The sequence below is a fragment of the Nelumbo nucifera genome, chromosome 4, assembly GCF_055504915.1.
Source record: "Nelumbo nucifera cultivar China Antique chromosome 4, China Antique-T2T, whole genome shotgun sequence".
Lineage (NCBI taxonomy): Eukaryota > Viridiplantae > Streptophyta > Magnoliopsida > Proteales > Nelumbonaceae > Nelumbo > Nelumbo nucifera.
In genome coordinates this window covers 3,487,576-3,503,946 of record NC_142652.1, presented here as the reverse complement: position 1 = coordinate 3,503,946, position 16,371 = coordinate 3,487,576, and the positions used below count along the sequence as shown (strand labels likewise).

At 40.5% G+C, this 16,371-nt stretch overlaps 1 protein-coding gene and 1 pseudogene across 1 annotated transcript; both read right to left on the bottom strand.

Moving 5' to 3' along the window:
• Nucleotides 1–12,471: 12,471 nt before the first annotated feature.
• LOC104591816 (nucleolin) lies at nucleotides 12,472–13,314 on the bottom strand. The gene has a single exon (XM_010250857.3). It carries the CDS (start codon nucleotides 13,155–13,157, stop codon nucleotides 12,609–12,611), a length of 549 nt encoding a protein of 182 aa, XP_010249159.1. The 5' UTR covers nucleotides 13,158–13,314; the 3' UTR covers nucleotides 12,472–12,608.
• Nucleotides 13,315–15,207: 1,893 nt separating this feature from the next.
• On the bottom strand, nucleotides 15,208–16,087 carry LOC148791968 (putative dynamin-related protein 4A pseudogene; annotated as a pseudogene).
• Nucleotides 16,088–16,371: the final 284 nt, after the last annotated feature.

The following is a 16,371-nucleotide window of genomic DNA, read 5'->3' as shown; positions in this document are numbered from 1 at the left end:
GTATATAAAGACCTCACCCCCCAAAGGGGGGGAGGAGGGGAAAAGGGATGGTAACCCTGCCCTCTAGCGCTCTCATTTCTCTCCAAGCTCTCTGTAATCAGAATGCTAACTTAGGCATCGGAGAGTCCCCACCGGAAAAATACCCCCGGGTCCTCTGATTCAGTTCTCGCAGGTCCCTCAGCTCCCGCCGCCTACAAAGGAGAGGAAATCACCTCATGCAGAGGGTAGTCGGGTTGCGTTGAACCAGGGAGCTCGCCACCAGGCAATTCGCCACCAGGGAGCTCGCCACCAGGGAGCTCGCCACCAGGCAGTTCGCCACCAGGCAGCTCGCCACCAAGCAGTTCGCCACCAGGGAGCTTGCCACCAAGCAGTCCGCCACCAGGGAGCTCACCACCAAGCAGTTCGCCACCAGGGAGCTCGCCACTAGGCAGTTCTCCACCTAGGAGTTCGCCACCAAGTAGCTCATCACCAAGGCACGTCACCACCGGGTCAAATAACGAGGTACTTAGCCAAAAAAAATTATACATCACAAAAAATGGTATGTGACCAGAAACGGTTACATCAATTGGCGCCGTCTGTGGGAACACGCTACAAAAAGCTAAGTTCTCATCTTACCAAAGCTAAGTCCTCACTTTTTAGAAATTGAAGCTATCGCTTTATAATTTACATTTTTTATGAACTCAAAGACTATGCAGGGAGCTAATAGACTAAGTAGCTCTACCAACCTTACTTTCAATTCAGATAATGCCTCATCAGTCCTCTCCGGAAGGTCCCCCCTACAAAGATGAGCTCTTCGTGGCTTCCGTGGGAGTTGACAGCCAACAGACTACATAGGCGCCCTTACCGGTCGAGCCTTCCAAGGCTCCCGTATGAGCTGGCGACCTAAAGTTAGTAGTGCTGCCCCCGAAGGTCGAGCTCATAGTAGCTTCTTGTAGGAGTGGGTGACCGGCATTACGAAGCTGATGGAGCACAATCATAGCTCGACACCTCACAGGCAAAGCCTACGGGCCACATTACTGCTTAAGACCCGATCGCCTCTCTAGCACGGGCAAAGTCAAAAAAGAGTAGACTACGAGTCACTCCCAAAGCCTACGGGCCACATTACTGCTTAAGACCTGATCGCCACTCTGGCACGGGAAAGTCAAAAAAGAGTAGACTACGAGTCACTCCCAAAGCCTACGGGCCACATTACTACTTAAGGCCCGATCGCCTCTCCGGCACGGGCAAAAGTCAAAGAAGAGTAGACTACGAGTCACTCCCAAAGCCTACGGGCCACACTATTGCTAAATATCCAGTCGCTTCCTCAATAGGAGCAAAAGTGAACTATAAGTTGCCCTAGAGCCTAAAGGCTACACTACTGAACTGGCGGAGACCCCCTCGCCTTACTCGCAGCTCGCCACATACAGGCAGCTCCCAAAACCTAAGGAATTGGATCAACACTTACTAGCTCGTCGACTTACGGGCCAAAAGAAATCTACTCCCTACGCTGAGTTACTCTCAGCTCGGGAGTGGGGGCAATTGATGAGGGCAGATTTGGCCCTCCAGTGAAATTGTGACACGTGGCACCTCGTGACAACTAGGCAAACACCCAGGCAGCAACTTACCAAGTTGGTATCCCACCCGGGCTCCGATCTTGCCGGCCTGGCGCGGCTTGCGCGGCCTGTGCGCGACCTGGCGTGGCCTGCACGACCTGGCCGACCTGGATCGGCCTGGCTCATGATCCGACCTGGCCGACCTAGCCGCCCATATGACACCCACCGATGAACCATAGCGGCATACCCCGCGAGCTCGGTAGCTCACCAAGGAGCTCGATAGCTCACCAAAGAGCTCGCCAAGGAACTAGGCAGCTCTCCAAGGAGCTCGCCCCCAAGGAGCCAGGCAACTCGGCAGAGCTCGCCACAAGCAGCTCGGCATAGCTCCCCCGGGCAGCTCACCACTTGTAGGGTAGCTTGGTATAGGAGTAGTTTGGCGTATCGCAGGAAGATCTCATGCCTGACAACCTGGCCTAGACACCGACCCGCCGACTGACACAGGCGCCGACCTGACAACCTGGCCCAGACACCGACCCGCCAACTGACGCAGGCACCGCCCTGACAACCTGGCCCAGGCGCCGACCTGGCCGCCTGACACAAGCGCCAGCCTGACGACCTCGAGGAGTTCACCACCGTACCCCGGTTCTGACGGGATGTGACGAATCTTACCATTTGGAGGCTTTTCACCCACCTAACCTGCGAGGACTCCGGTATATAAAGACCTCATCCCCAGGGGAAAAGGGATGGTAACCCCTGCCCTCTAGCTCTCTCATTTCTCTCCAAGCTCTCTGTAATCAGAATGCTAACTTAGGCATCGAAGAGTCCCTGCCGGGAAAATACCCCCGGGTCCTCTGATTCAGTTCTCGCAGGTCCCTCAGCTCCCGCCGCCTACAAAGGAGAGGAAATCACCTCATGCAGAGGGTAGTCGGGTTGCGCTGAATTAGGGAGCTCCACCATCCCCTGAGTTGCAGGCCGCCTAGGAGCAGGTCAAATGACGAGTCAACCAGGGTGCTCGCCACCAGGCAGTTTGCCACCAGACAGTTCGCCACCAGGGAGCTCGCCACCAGGCAGTTCGCCACCAGGCAATTCGCCACCAGGCATTTTGCCACCAGGGAGCTCGCCACCAGGCAGTTTGCCACCAGGCAGCTCGCCACCAGGCAGCTCGCCACCAGGCAATTCGCCACCAGGGAGCTCACCACCAAGCAGTTCGCCCCCAGGGAGTTCGCCACCAAGTAGCTCATCACCAAGGCACGTCACCACCGGGTCAAATAACGAGGTACTTAGCCAAAAAAATTTATACATCACAAAAAATGGTACGTGACCAGAAACGGTTACATCATATTCTATATTATATATAATATAATATATATATATATATAACATATATATTATGAAATCAAATTTCATAATATTAATATATTATATATTATATCTTACATATTATATATTATATATTACATATATTATACTAAAGTTCGACTTATTTGATTAATCGAATTTGTAATTCTAAAAAACAAAACTGAAACCAAAATATTCAAAAACCGAATTAACCAAAAATCAAACAAACCGAAACCAAATTTCTTTGTTCAATTTTTCAGCTTTAACCAAATAATGCTCACCCCTACACGGGGTTGTGAAGATGAGGTCGCACGTCTAAGTTCTCAGGAGGTTCCACTTTCCTCCCGCAAGGTGTATCACCTTATCTGTGTGGGACTCAGCTTCCTTAGGGTGCCTTTTCATGATGCGGATGCGATGACATGTGCTAACGTGGCCTGAAGACATTGGCCATGAAACCAACATGTTGCAACTTCATCCAACTAAGGCACCACTTAAACAAGATCATATATATGAAGTAATAAAGTTAATTTGAAAAAGAATTATAATATAATTGGAATAAAATAATATACTATAATTGAAAAAATACAATGGGATTGAAAAAAATAACAAATAACTTTTAAATTTAATTTCTATTACATCAGAAATATTTTTAAACTTTTCTTCATTTATATACTTTATAAAATATTCATTAATCATATATAATTGATTAACTAAAAGACAATATGTTAGACAATAAACACTCGAAAATAAATTAGTTGTATCATAAAAAAGTTCTACAGAATCTTTTATATCCCATATTTCTCAAATAAATATTTAAATTATTGCTTTCTTGTTTCAAAAGTTATAATATAAATAAAACAATTTCTAATTTTAGAAATATGATGTGAAACAAATATTTAAAGTTTCATGTACGCATAAATCTAAAATAAGAAACACACGTATAATATAAAATAACTTTTCATTTAAAATGATTTTAATTTAAAATATGAAACAACTTTATTTTCAATACCATAAGTATGTAAAGTATTTAAAATACTTGCAACAATTGTTGGGATAATACGTGGCCATTAAAGTTTTGTAAAACTTAATTTTTTTTTCTGTAAAATCCATGATTCATCAATAAAATGCCTCAAAACACAAATATAATCTAATGTCATATGTAAGTGAAATTTTAAAATTAATGTTTGACAAAGTAGAAATTAAATTTTGTTTGTATGAAATTGATACAATTTTTTTAAAGCATTTGATCTAATAATATTTCTAGAAACTTTTTTAAAATATGGATTTACAAGTTATTATAAAATTTTTTAAAGAATATGATCTTAAGATAATAAAAATGGTTGTTCAACATGTCAATATATTTTACTAGTTGTTGTTTCATTTTTTTTCTTGTGAATATGAAAATTATCAAAAAAAAAAAAAAAAACTCATGCCCAATTTATGTTTGATTTTCATTATGATCTTCATTTTTTTCTATGATCTTCAACTATATTTGTTTGTTTAAATAATAACTTAAATTTTAAATTTTGACAATATAACCATAATAAAATGATAGAAAAATACTAAATTATTTATATGCTAATTCGAGTTCAAATCTGTTCCCCACGACGGGGTGCACCACAATGTCCTACAGCTTATCCCCACCTTATATTGGAAACATCTCCTAATAATGACATCATCGGGTTTGATATTATCATCGAGAAATATTCCCAATACACAACGGGGATGCGCTATGGGACATTGTGGGGCGCCTCCTTGTGAGGCGCACATGTGAACTCAAAAAATTTATAAGACAATTAAAAATATTATATATTTAATAAATAACCAGTTTCAGGTCTGAACTGGTTTGAGGACAAAATCATGAAACCAATGGTGATTTACTACCACACCCCCTATAACTTTGACCATTTATAAACACCCCTTATGGTTTGCTTCCTAGTTATTACTAGTTTTCGACTTTTCTCTTCTCACACGCGGCAGAATGATAAAGTTGATAAAGAAAATGCCCTTGGTAAAATGTGGGCAACCAATTCGCCATTGATAACTCGCAACAAACGACAGGCAATGAAGCTCCTTGGGTGGGTCCAGGTTACATCGTTATCCTATGCTCTCAGTCTCTCACCAGTTATCAGTACTGCAGAGAGAGATTCATCCAGATCACCATCAGAAACCCAACCATGCATGTGTCATGTGTGGGATCTCCTCCGACCATATTCAAATTGGAAACATCTTCAACCGGCCCTATGGTTGCTTTAAGTAGTCTCTAACGCTACTACTACATTCGCCAGTGATTTAAACGGACATGCATGGTTTTGCTCTTTACTCTTTTCCAATCAAAGTGATCGATTAATGAAATTAATCAAGGTTTAAAATATTGATACATTTGTGTAAGATACATTGATAATAATGTATCGAATAGTATTAATAATTTTTATTTATTTTTTTAATTCAAAGAGGTTGATTTAAGGTCTGTTTACCCTCTGAATCGATCAAAACCCTGAAACACCCTTTATAGGAATATATCAGAAAACCCCCTTGAAATTAATCCTAAGTTAGTATATCAACCCCGGATTGATTAAGATCAAGTCAACACGAGCACCAATGGAAACCCCATCTAAAGGTGCAGGGCCAGCCTCCACATTAGCAGAAAATGTCCCCTTCCAGCACCAATGGAAACCCCATCCAAGATCAAGATCATTAAATATACTGGCAGTCTACATGTCCCCTTCCAGCAGAGTTCGGATCTGCTCCTTACAGAGCGTGGTGCCTCACAGCACGTTTCAGCTGTGCATGATAACATCTGCCCATAAAACGGAGTTGTTCCATATAAATGGCTAAATGTGCTGTGAGGTTAGTGTGATTTCACGCTCTGTGAGGAGTAAGATCCGAACTCCTTCCAACTGTACCACCCTACCACCCTACAGTTGAGCTCATGATAGATGATACTGGACCTGTCACATGGTTTTGAAAGGCCTAAATCTTGGATTTAACGTGGGGTATCATGAATGGCCCACTATGATGTTGTTGTTCTCTTGTTTAATTAACTAAATTGTTATTTACTAAAAAAAAAAAAAACAATGTTAATTATTCATTTCATATCCGCTTGTGGCCCTGGCCCTCATTTTGCCAAAATGAGGATTCCTATCATGTGGACACATCAAGGATTACTATAAATTTTCCTATTCTAACAAGTGCGGAGGAATATATATCCCGTTCAAACGGAAATAGTGTTTGGTTGGTTAATGCAGAATTCCAGGAAGGGCATGAGAGAGAAAAAAAAAACAGTCTCGTCCCGATTCAAAGCCCGAATCCCACTTCAACTAGTGCAAGCGATGAAGAGAGGAAAGAGAAAAACGGAAAATTATAGCAAAGATTCCCTCCAGTTGGATGAATGATGATGATAATTGGTCATATTACCAACGGGACAAAGGCGACCGACTGAAAAGACTCTACAACCGAGTTTTCCGGGATTCTTTTTGGCCCACTTTGTCCTTTCTCAACTCTATTACATATGGATCCTCATTTACCTTACCATGTATATATAATCATACCTCTATCTATGCTACTTATTTTATTTTCTGTAACCACATCTCACGTTACAAAGCGAGACTGAACAATTTATATATATATATATACGAAGTCCTTGCACTGCTTCAAAATAACACATATGTGTAGTTTAATTTGATTACTTGCTATTTGTTGCAGGGTTCAGAGTATCAGAGCCAAGCAGCGTGATCTCAACAGCAAAAACTAGTAATTCATTCATTCAAAAGCAAATTACGTAGCTGCTCCTGAACTGAACTGGAAGAGTTCAGAAAAAAAAAAAAAAAAAAGATCTCATCCAATTCTTGTTCTCTACGCCCCCCCCCCCCCCCCCCCCTACCACCACCTTCATTTCTGAGCACTCATGAGCTTTTAAATGCAACATGAGATTCAGAATCAGAAGCTGAATCCGGAGGAGACTTAAACAACATATGGATAAACAATCAAATGAATTCAGTTTTAAGTTTTAATTGAAGAGGACTACGTACCGTCGACCCATCTAATTACCTCTGTAAATATCACCCCAGCTTTTAACCCTTTCTCATGGACATGTCTTAAGTTTTAAATTAATCAAGTGGAAGCGACTTGTATGGACTAGATCACTAGACTCTCTTAATTAGGGCAGTAGTGTCTGTTTACATCAACGACCAATTTAATTTGGGTTCATCAAATAATGAAATTTTGTTCTGCGGACTGTATCATGTGGGAGTACTGAGTTTCCAATTTAATTTGTAATTGAAAAAGAACGTGGTTATTAGTTATTACTTACTACCACTAACTCGCTAGGTAAGTAGGTAATGTACCCAAGTGTTTGCATGATAGTGAAAGGCGTCTTACATTTTATTTCGTCTCTTAAAGTCTTAATTAGAAGGAATAAGGAAAGAGGAGGGTCACGAAAGCTCATTAGTGCCTTTTTCTTTTTCAGTTTATTGCTTAGAGCGCAAATAATAGCAATTACTTATTTCATCATTACTCAAATTTTAAAGGTCGTTCAACTTTGAAGCACAACGTACCACAGATCGATCAAATCATTGGCATTGGCATGGTATGTAAGATTACAATTAGATCCCCCTTCACGGGTTAACCTGGGCCAGACCCAACTGAGCAAAATCTCCACCAAGGCCCAAGCATAACCAACCCCCACAATCTGGTCCATAAATAAAGAAGCCCAGGACAAGACAGGGGCAGAGACGGCTTCCATTACCAGCCACAGTTTTAAGCCAAAACAAGAAAATTTAAGGGTGAGTATGGACACTAACGTTCTTTTGAATTGCTAGGGTTGAGTATGATGAACAATCAACCGAAACAAGTACAAAATGGTCTTTGGTGTAAATCGTTAGATCCGCCAATCAATTCAAATGCCTTCATCCCACCTCAAGATTCCGCCACCACCACCAGACAGAGAGAGAGAGAGAGAGAGATCCAGTGCCCGAACCCAAACATCAGTGGAAGATCAAGCAAGTTAACACACAACGGAACGAAGACGAACCAATATGTTTCCAAGAATAGACAAGATTAATTGGTGAGAAAATTGCCCTTCGTGCCCATTTGAGAGGACTTCAGATTCTAGCTTTGCAAGGTAAGCCCTACATGGACAGCCTAAAAGCTATATTTAGTGGAAAATACATAAAGCCCAAATGCATTGTTGTTCAGCCAAAAATTGGCTTTCCGGAGAAGCTTCTTTTAATAACTTCTTCAAAGCTGCTCAGTGAAAACAGCTCAACCAAAACTTAGCCCTCCCAGATGGGCCCCTACGTCTACAGCGTTGCCCCTGGTCTAGCACCAAGAGAAGCCCAGCGGTATTGAGTTCGATCAAGCTCCAAGAAAGCTGATTTCTGAAAGAGGCTGAGCTGACGAAGTTACCAGAAGTAAAGAAAGTTAGCTGAACTTGCTATTTAATCAAAACCATGTATACAAAGGCCAATCATTTGTAAACTATTTTCAAAATGGATCACAGATTATAACAATTGCTCATGTCTTTCCAGAACAGGTATCAAGAAAGTCGTTCAATTGTATCCTATATTAGCCGATGAACCATTTAGCTGAGACCTGAGAATGAGATGGATCATCGGCTAATAGGATACAATTGAACGACTTTCTTGATACCTGTTCTGGAAAGAGTTATATTCAAGGAGGCTTTCTAATTACAGCTCCTACGCTTCGTATAGCGCTTCTCTTCAAATAGACTCTTCGCCTAGGCTCGTTCATTACAGGTTACATCAACAAGCTGATGTTATCATGTTATCATCTTGTCCCACCTAGACTATGCCATAGTTCTCAGGAAATTGCGGAACGCCGTCAACTTTTGAATCTGCTCTATTGAATGTTTTAGTGAAGTATTATAGAAAGAGGCAAGTTCATTCTCTGCAATTTTCTTCCCATCACATGTTTTGGAATCTTATCTCATCCCTATGGCTATTTGATTTATTTGTTATTTTCAACATATGTATTGATTTGTTATAACATATGTTTTATATACCTCGAAAACCTCTCTCTCTCTCTCTCTCTCCGATGTGTGACTGTGTCCCGTTACATGTTTCAGACATGGGTATTTCACATGTAACAGGACCACTGCCACAAACTTAATGAAGATGCAAGAAAAAATGCAACAGAGCCAAAACACAGACGCACACACAGGATCTGCGCTTGCTCAAGGCAATAGCCAACAGGCTTCACAGTGATGTGTTGGGGTCAAGCTCCCTACCAAGATTGATTCCTCTGCTATAACCACTTTGGTGTAAAAAACAAAGCAGAGCTCTTGAAACTAAGATATGTAACCGTGTTAGCCTTAAGAGCAAGGTCAAGCTGCTGTTAGCCTATATGTTCGAGAACAAACCAAATGGAGAAGATCGGGGTATAGCCCAAACTAAGTGTAAGTAAACCTAGAAAAGTTCGGGGATTTAAAAAAGTGCAAGTAAATCTGATTTAGCGATCTGTGTCCCTCATCTCAAAAGTTGGATTTTGTTCCTGCCATCCATTGATATCTTTCTGTAATATTTTCTTCAAGTTTTTGTAATCATCAAAACTGAATTCTTTTTTTTTTTTCTCATGCTTTATTCTGAAACTGCTTTATTAGAGAACCAAATCAACCAATCACAGAAAGGATAAAACATAGCCAGGAACAAATCTGAATAATGGCCCTTTCAGGTTTATCCCGCATTAGTACTCGTTAAGATCACGTCTCAGGAAATAACATGCCATGTTTATTCAAATGCACCTTTTTAATTTCTTGGCATGGAGCTAAGAGATTAAAAGTGCAATTCAATTACAAAGCCACTACAATCCAAAAACAGCTTTATATATGAAGAGAAACTATGACAATTGAGAGTTGCTAACTACACCGAAGTGGGCTAAGTGAACGAGATGCAAAAATATTCAAGAACAAGGAACAAAAAATGAACATATCACGGTTGTTCACATCATGATAAAAGTTGCTCTATAGGCAATGACAGGGAGAATTCAATGGCATAGCTAATGCATGGTACCACTAAAAAGCAGAAGGTTGCAGTTGATTGGATGGCTGAAGGGGCAGGTAAGATAAAGATCAACTTTAATGGCTAGGAATTTTTTGCTTAGTTTTTCAGGCCATGCAGGTGATGGTATCTCTCAAAGAACTGTTCGCTCTCCTCCCACAAGGGTAAAACTAAGTTTCTTGTCAGGCTGGGATAACCAAATGATAAAGCTATAGCCTTAAACCTTAAAGTTTTTTGTTAGAGAAGCAATAACCCTGTCAATTAGTGTCAACTGCTCATTCAGGTAGACTCTATAAGAGTGGAAAATAGCATGGCTGACTCTCTACCTAGGCAAGGACCAAGGAGCTTAAAGGGAAAATCTGATTTAGGGATTTGTAAGCCAGTGAAAATATTTAGTATAACATTGTAGTCGATCAAGTGCTGTCCTGAAACAGAGTCCTGGCACACCTGAAGTTTATCAAATTTCAATATTAAACTATGATTTACTGATGCTTATGAAAAGGATTTTTGCAGCTATTGCTAAAGAACAAATTGAATGAAACCATGCTCACAAGGTTTAACGCTGAAAATAGATATAAAAAAAAAGCACCTAGGTATTTTTCCCAGTAATATATCTTCACAAGCAACTTATGAGAAAAGGCCTAGCCATTTGCAAGCACCTTTGAAACTTACACAAAGAACTTGTTTGGAACAATAGGGGCACAAGCAAAGAACCAATGAACTTTACAGCTTTTGAGGTGAATAAAATGATTATACGCCATATGTCCTATACGGTTATACAATGGAAATGCACCCTTCCGCTTATTGGGACCTTAAGAATTCAGATTAGAATGCTCTGTATGGCAGCATTTAAGACAGATGCAAAGAAACAGAGCAATTAGTCATGTTATCTGGAAAAAAAAAAGTGGACTAAAAAGTAAATGACTCTTGCAATTCTAGAGTGCCTTCCTTCCTCTAACTGGAGCATTTGACATCATCAGGGAAACTCTTAAGGAATGTGCAGGCCCAAGGAAATTATGCACTGCCTACAATGGTCATTACTGAACACTGTTTCTCAAAAAAAAATTACTGAAAACTGATCCAGTTGTGTGGGATCTTGGGAGGAGTGGACTAAGAATGCAATGGATAATTCATTAAACCTAATCAGTCATGTTATCTGGAAAAGAAAAGAAGTGAATTAAGTAAATCACTCTTGCAATTCTATAACAGCTTTCTTCCTCTAACTGGAGCATTTGACATCATCAGAGAAACTCGTAAGGAATGTGCAAGCCCAAGGAAATTATGCACTGCCTGCAGTGGTCATTACTGAACACTGATCCCAGTTATGTGGGGTCTTGGGAGGAGTGGACTAATTGGGCCTAACCTTCAACAAGTTAGCATTTTGTGGGATTTGTTTACTGGCACTAGCTCCTGAAATTATTAAGCTTCATCCTGTAAGAACTATCAAGATGAACGTCAATTGTTCCAAACATGAAAATTTGGAATACTGATAAAAAAAAAAAAAAAAAACATGACAATTTGGAACTTGTGATACATGCCCACATCCTCAAGATTCTTGCTTTTTTCATTTACCATTTTATAGCATACAGACTGCAGAGTACAGAGATGCACTTGATTATGATTAGGAAAAAATTACAAGAATGGACTTTGTGAAGACTCCCTAATCTACTGTGCAGGCCTAGCTTGTGGTACAGAAGATTTAATGTGGTTCAGCAATTTGTTTCCATGTCCACAGCTAAAATTTCAATATTCTCAATGCAACAATCTAGCACACAAGCTGTTTTATCATCAAATTAGGTTTTCTGTGCATCCCTAATATGTGGTATAACAAATACCAAAAAGACCCCTCTACCAACAAGGTACTGTCAAATTTTGCCTACCATTCGTTCCCGTTTTTCTTATAACAGATCCTTTGAAATGAAAGGCATTTATTCATCACCTCCTAAAATCATAAGACCTCAGAAAATATCCAATAACTGAACTGTGTTTCCACAGCTATTCAGCTATTGAGTGTAAGAAGCCTTTAGCAATCAAAACTCGAAGAACCCCGCATGCTTCCTACCAATTGTAATTTAAATGGTCAAACTACCGATAACAGAAGGCAGTGGAGTGGGAATTGAAAGGCTAAATTAAATTCTCTGTGGTTTTTCCAATCTAAGTGCTAGTACTCTGACGCTCAGTGAGCATCTATGTCCCCTTTCCTAAGAATCCCTATAAATATTATGAATTGTAAGTGAAAAAAAAAATAAATGTATGAAAACCAACTGTTCATAAATATATGTGACAGAGCCCAGTTGATAAGTTATTCTATTAAGAGGCAATGTTCTTCCGTTCATTAACAAAAATCTCTCTTTTTTTTGCAAATTTCCTGGTTAGAAGCCTATAGAGCGACGTCGTGAACAAAAAATAAAAATCTAGCTAAACAAGGCTCCCCTCTTGGGGGGGAGTTAGCCATATGAGAAAGAAAGCCACAATGAATCTCATGTTGGGAACGCATGACAGGTAAATAATGAAAACTATAAAGGGAAAAGAAGAACAATGACAGTGCGTGAGGCAAAAGATTAGGGCATTAAAAGGAAGGAAAATAATCCATAACAGGGAAGTTGTATTATATCATGTGTTCAACGATACTACATTGTTTGTAGGACAGGCTTAAGCTTCCCACATGAAGTCCAAGTTTTCTAAAGAAAATGTAGCTCCACAGCTACTAACCTTGCTCAAATTAAGCATCACTATCGTCGCTGTCGTCATCCTCGTCAAGATCATTGACAAGATAAGCTCCAGGTTCAGCAACTCGCCTCCGAGTTCTAGAAGGAAGGATATTATCTAGATCGACTTCAGCAAGAGGATCGTCAGAGAGATCGCTATCGTCGTTTGAGTGATCCCCACCATCACTGGAATCGTCGTCGTCGTCGTCGTCGTCGCTTCCATCTTCTGCCTCCAGCTTCCCTTTCCCTTTGTCTACCTTCATAATCCCTTTCCCTTTAGTATCGGCAACAGATTTTCGATTAGAATGCTCGTCTTCTTCTTCCTCTTTGCCGTCTTCGTCGTCTTCATCCTCTTCATCTTCGTCGCCCTCAATATTGTCCGCCTCTGCTTCGACGTTAGTCTCGATTTTGTCAGATTTCTCTTCCACAGCGGGAATATCGTTATCAGAAATATCTGGTCTTTTCTTTTTTCGGTCGTCGTCATCATCTATGCATTCGAGTTCAGGTTTTCGTTTGGCAGGCAACGGTGGCTCCTCTGTGGTTTCGTTATTGACCCCGGCCATGACTTTGCTTGAGAATTAATTCGAGAACAGAGAATAGGGTTTTCAGAAGCTTGGAGCATGCTAAGAGGAGAGAGGGTTGTATTGTCTCTCTCCGACTGTCCGCTAAGCTTTTACTTCGAAAGCTGTGAGGTTAGGGCTTTGTGTCAGGGTGTTTCTCCATCAGTTTTAGATTGGGCCCGGATCTTCTCCATAAACAGCACTCCACACACCGACCTCACAGCATAATAACTTGTATGTTATTATTAAAAGGAGATGTTCTCAATATACGGTAAAATGTGGCTGTGAGGTCGGCGTCAGGAGCAAAGAGCAAATCCCAATTCTTTTAGATTACGATTTTACCCCTATAAGTCAGTGGATCATCTACCGCTAGATATTATGATTTTGGGTAAATAACAATCGTCCACCCCCGACTTTGGGACAGTAACACTTCACCCCCCTGGAACTTTCTTTTGCGACGAAAACATATCCTGAATTTTCAGATTCCAACACTTTGCCCCTGCCTCGTTAATGGCCTCAACCTCAAACGTAATATTACTAAAATTCTCATTTAAAGTCCGATGATAGTAGAAAATATATAAAAACGAATATATGCATATTAAAACACAATATTTCTTGTTATATTTTAATTTTTAATTTTTTTGTAAATTTAGTGTTTTCTTCGTTTATTCAAATTTTTTTTTTGTTGTTGTATAATTTCCTACTGTTCATGCGCATACGAAAATTGACGTGGTAAAAAGAATGGCACGAGCACTGAGCACATATAAAAGATGTTTTTCAGCTCATATATTGAAGAATAGCTGAGCAGGGTTAACCTTAATGATAGATGGAGGCCCAATTGAATGGAAAATTTTCACGCTGAAATGCCTGACTCCTATTTTTTAGTCATGACTCATGAAAACATTGTTTATTAGCGCTTAAAGAATATCGAGATGGCCCATGATTTCTTGTGAGGCGGTAGTGATGATGGGTAATCAATCAATCATAACGCTTGGGCTGGATTCATAAAGTCGAAGCGTTTTAAATTTTGTATTTAAAAAATTCTTGTTTATCACACTTATCTTTTTTTAATATTAATTAATATATAATATTAGATATGTGTCTAAAATTTTTCTATTTAATGTATTTTTATATGCTTTTTATTTTTCAAAACATATTATTTAATGAGGACATCATAGGCTGATCCAATGATTTGGATAGTTGAACCATTAACCCACCACTCAAGGAGCAAAATGGTTTCATTTATGGATAGTTTTAAATTTTGTATCCAATTTCCATCATTAATAAAAATACTTTTTATTTATCATACCTAGTTTTGTGTAATATAAAAAATATATAATATTAGAGTTGTGCATAAAATTTTATAATTTTTCTATTTATGTATTTTTAATTTTTTAGTATTTAATTAAGGGTAAATTACAAAGACCCTCCCGTACTATGGGGTCTATAACAAAGACCCCCATGTACTTTATTTTGCAACAAAGATCCCCCTGTACTATAACCATGAGACAAAACCCCCCTGGATAGTTAAGATAGATGATAGAATGTGTTAAATTACCAAAATACCCCACTAAACTTTTTCTATTTTCTTTTTTTGCCCTTTTTCCTTTCTTCTCTTCTTTTCCCCTCCCTCACCGTCCTCTCTCATTCTTTCCTCATATGGGCGATCCTCCAACCTTTCAAGCCCCAGTTCACACTGCAAGACGCTACAGTGTACTAGTTTAACATCTTCGACGGGAACTTCCTCACCTAAAATTGTACATATTAGCCTCCTTACAGAAACTATATCTGTGTGCCAGAGAAAATGGCAATGGAATCAATTGGCATCCAAGAAGATTTTCTTGAGGGATTCCTTTACAGACCCAAGAATCTGCATGAAAGTAGTCATGGCTTCCGCTGGGGAGGATAGATGCTGGGGAAATTTGTTAAGCTCAGAAACGTTCAGGTTGAGCTTGTCGTTGATGCTCGTCACGATGTCCGGCAAGCATCTTGCAAGACTAGAAGCTTGGATTTGCACCAGTCTCCTGGCCAAAACAGTCTCACCTCCTCAACCCTAGCCTCCTCGTTCTTGATGCGATTCCTCACACAGATCTTTAGGAGTTTTATCACATTTGGTAACCACCGCTAGCATCCTCTCGCCGGTGGTATCAATGCACTGAGACATTCTAATCGATTCGCAGGTTGGGAAATCAACAATAGCTGATAAGACGTTCAGAATGATGCACTCCTTGGGCGTTATGGACTCCATTATGATGTTGGAAATCTGCTCGTAGATGTCCTGGGGTTGGCCAAGAACAGGGACCCTAGTTATCCCAGGCAAATCAACCATGGTGAGGTCAATGATGCCCTTCTTTTTCACCATGGGAAATGCCTTTGTTGTTGCCGGCGATCTCGTTGGTGGCATCTACAATGGCTTCTCTGACATGGGTTTCATCAGTGTCAACCTTCTTGTCATGGTACTCCAAGTAGAGTTCTGGGTCGGTTGCAGAGTGATGCTGCAAGTACATTACGAGAAGAACCCGAGTGCAGATGCCTATACCCTGAGGGAGGCTGATGCCGGTGCGGGACTCGAGAACACTAGACTTGCTGGAGGATTGGTCTCCGATGATGACAATGGTGGGGAACTCAATGCCTTCCTTCATCGTCTTGAGGTGGCACAGCTGGTCAACAGTGTCAAGGACGGGCCGAATCTGGTCACTATACGTGGAGTAGAGAGGGACGGCATCGTGGATAAGCTCATCGTCTTCTTCCCTAAGACCGAACCTAGCCATTTTCTCTTGGATGCAAGTAGTTTTGCAGTTTATAGAAACTCTATCCATGTGTTGTCTTGATCAAAATCAAGATTAATGGAAAGCTCAGGTGGAAGGTAGGTACTTGGATCTCCGGCTTATATCACCTTTGGTAGTCGGAACACAGGGATTCCCATCAAAACAGCCTTCAAGTACCAGTTGGTACAATCCTACGGCGTCGATGCCTGAACTCTCAACTCTGAAGTTTGAAACAAGCAATCATCGTGGCTGTAGTTGGGATTAAATGGGTTCAATCCAGACGTTGGGGTATTTTCAATTCCCATCTTCAAGGGTAGTATGGGGATTAAAAAATATTATAACAGTCTTTTTGGACGGAAGGCTAATGGAAGGGGATCTTTGTCTTACAATCATAGTACAGGGGGGTTTTGTTACAAAACAAAGTATAGGAGGTCTTTGTCACAGACCCC

Bases quoted from the DNA above. Each gene is read 5' to 3' on its own strand.
- LOC104591816 (XM_010250857.3), bottom strand. From the start codon at position 13,157: ATGGCCGGGGTCAATAACGAAACCACAGAGGAGCCACCGTTGCCTGCC.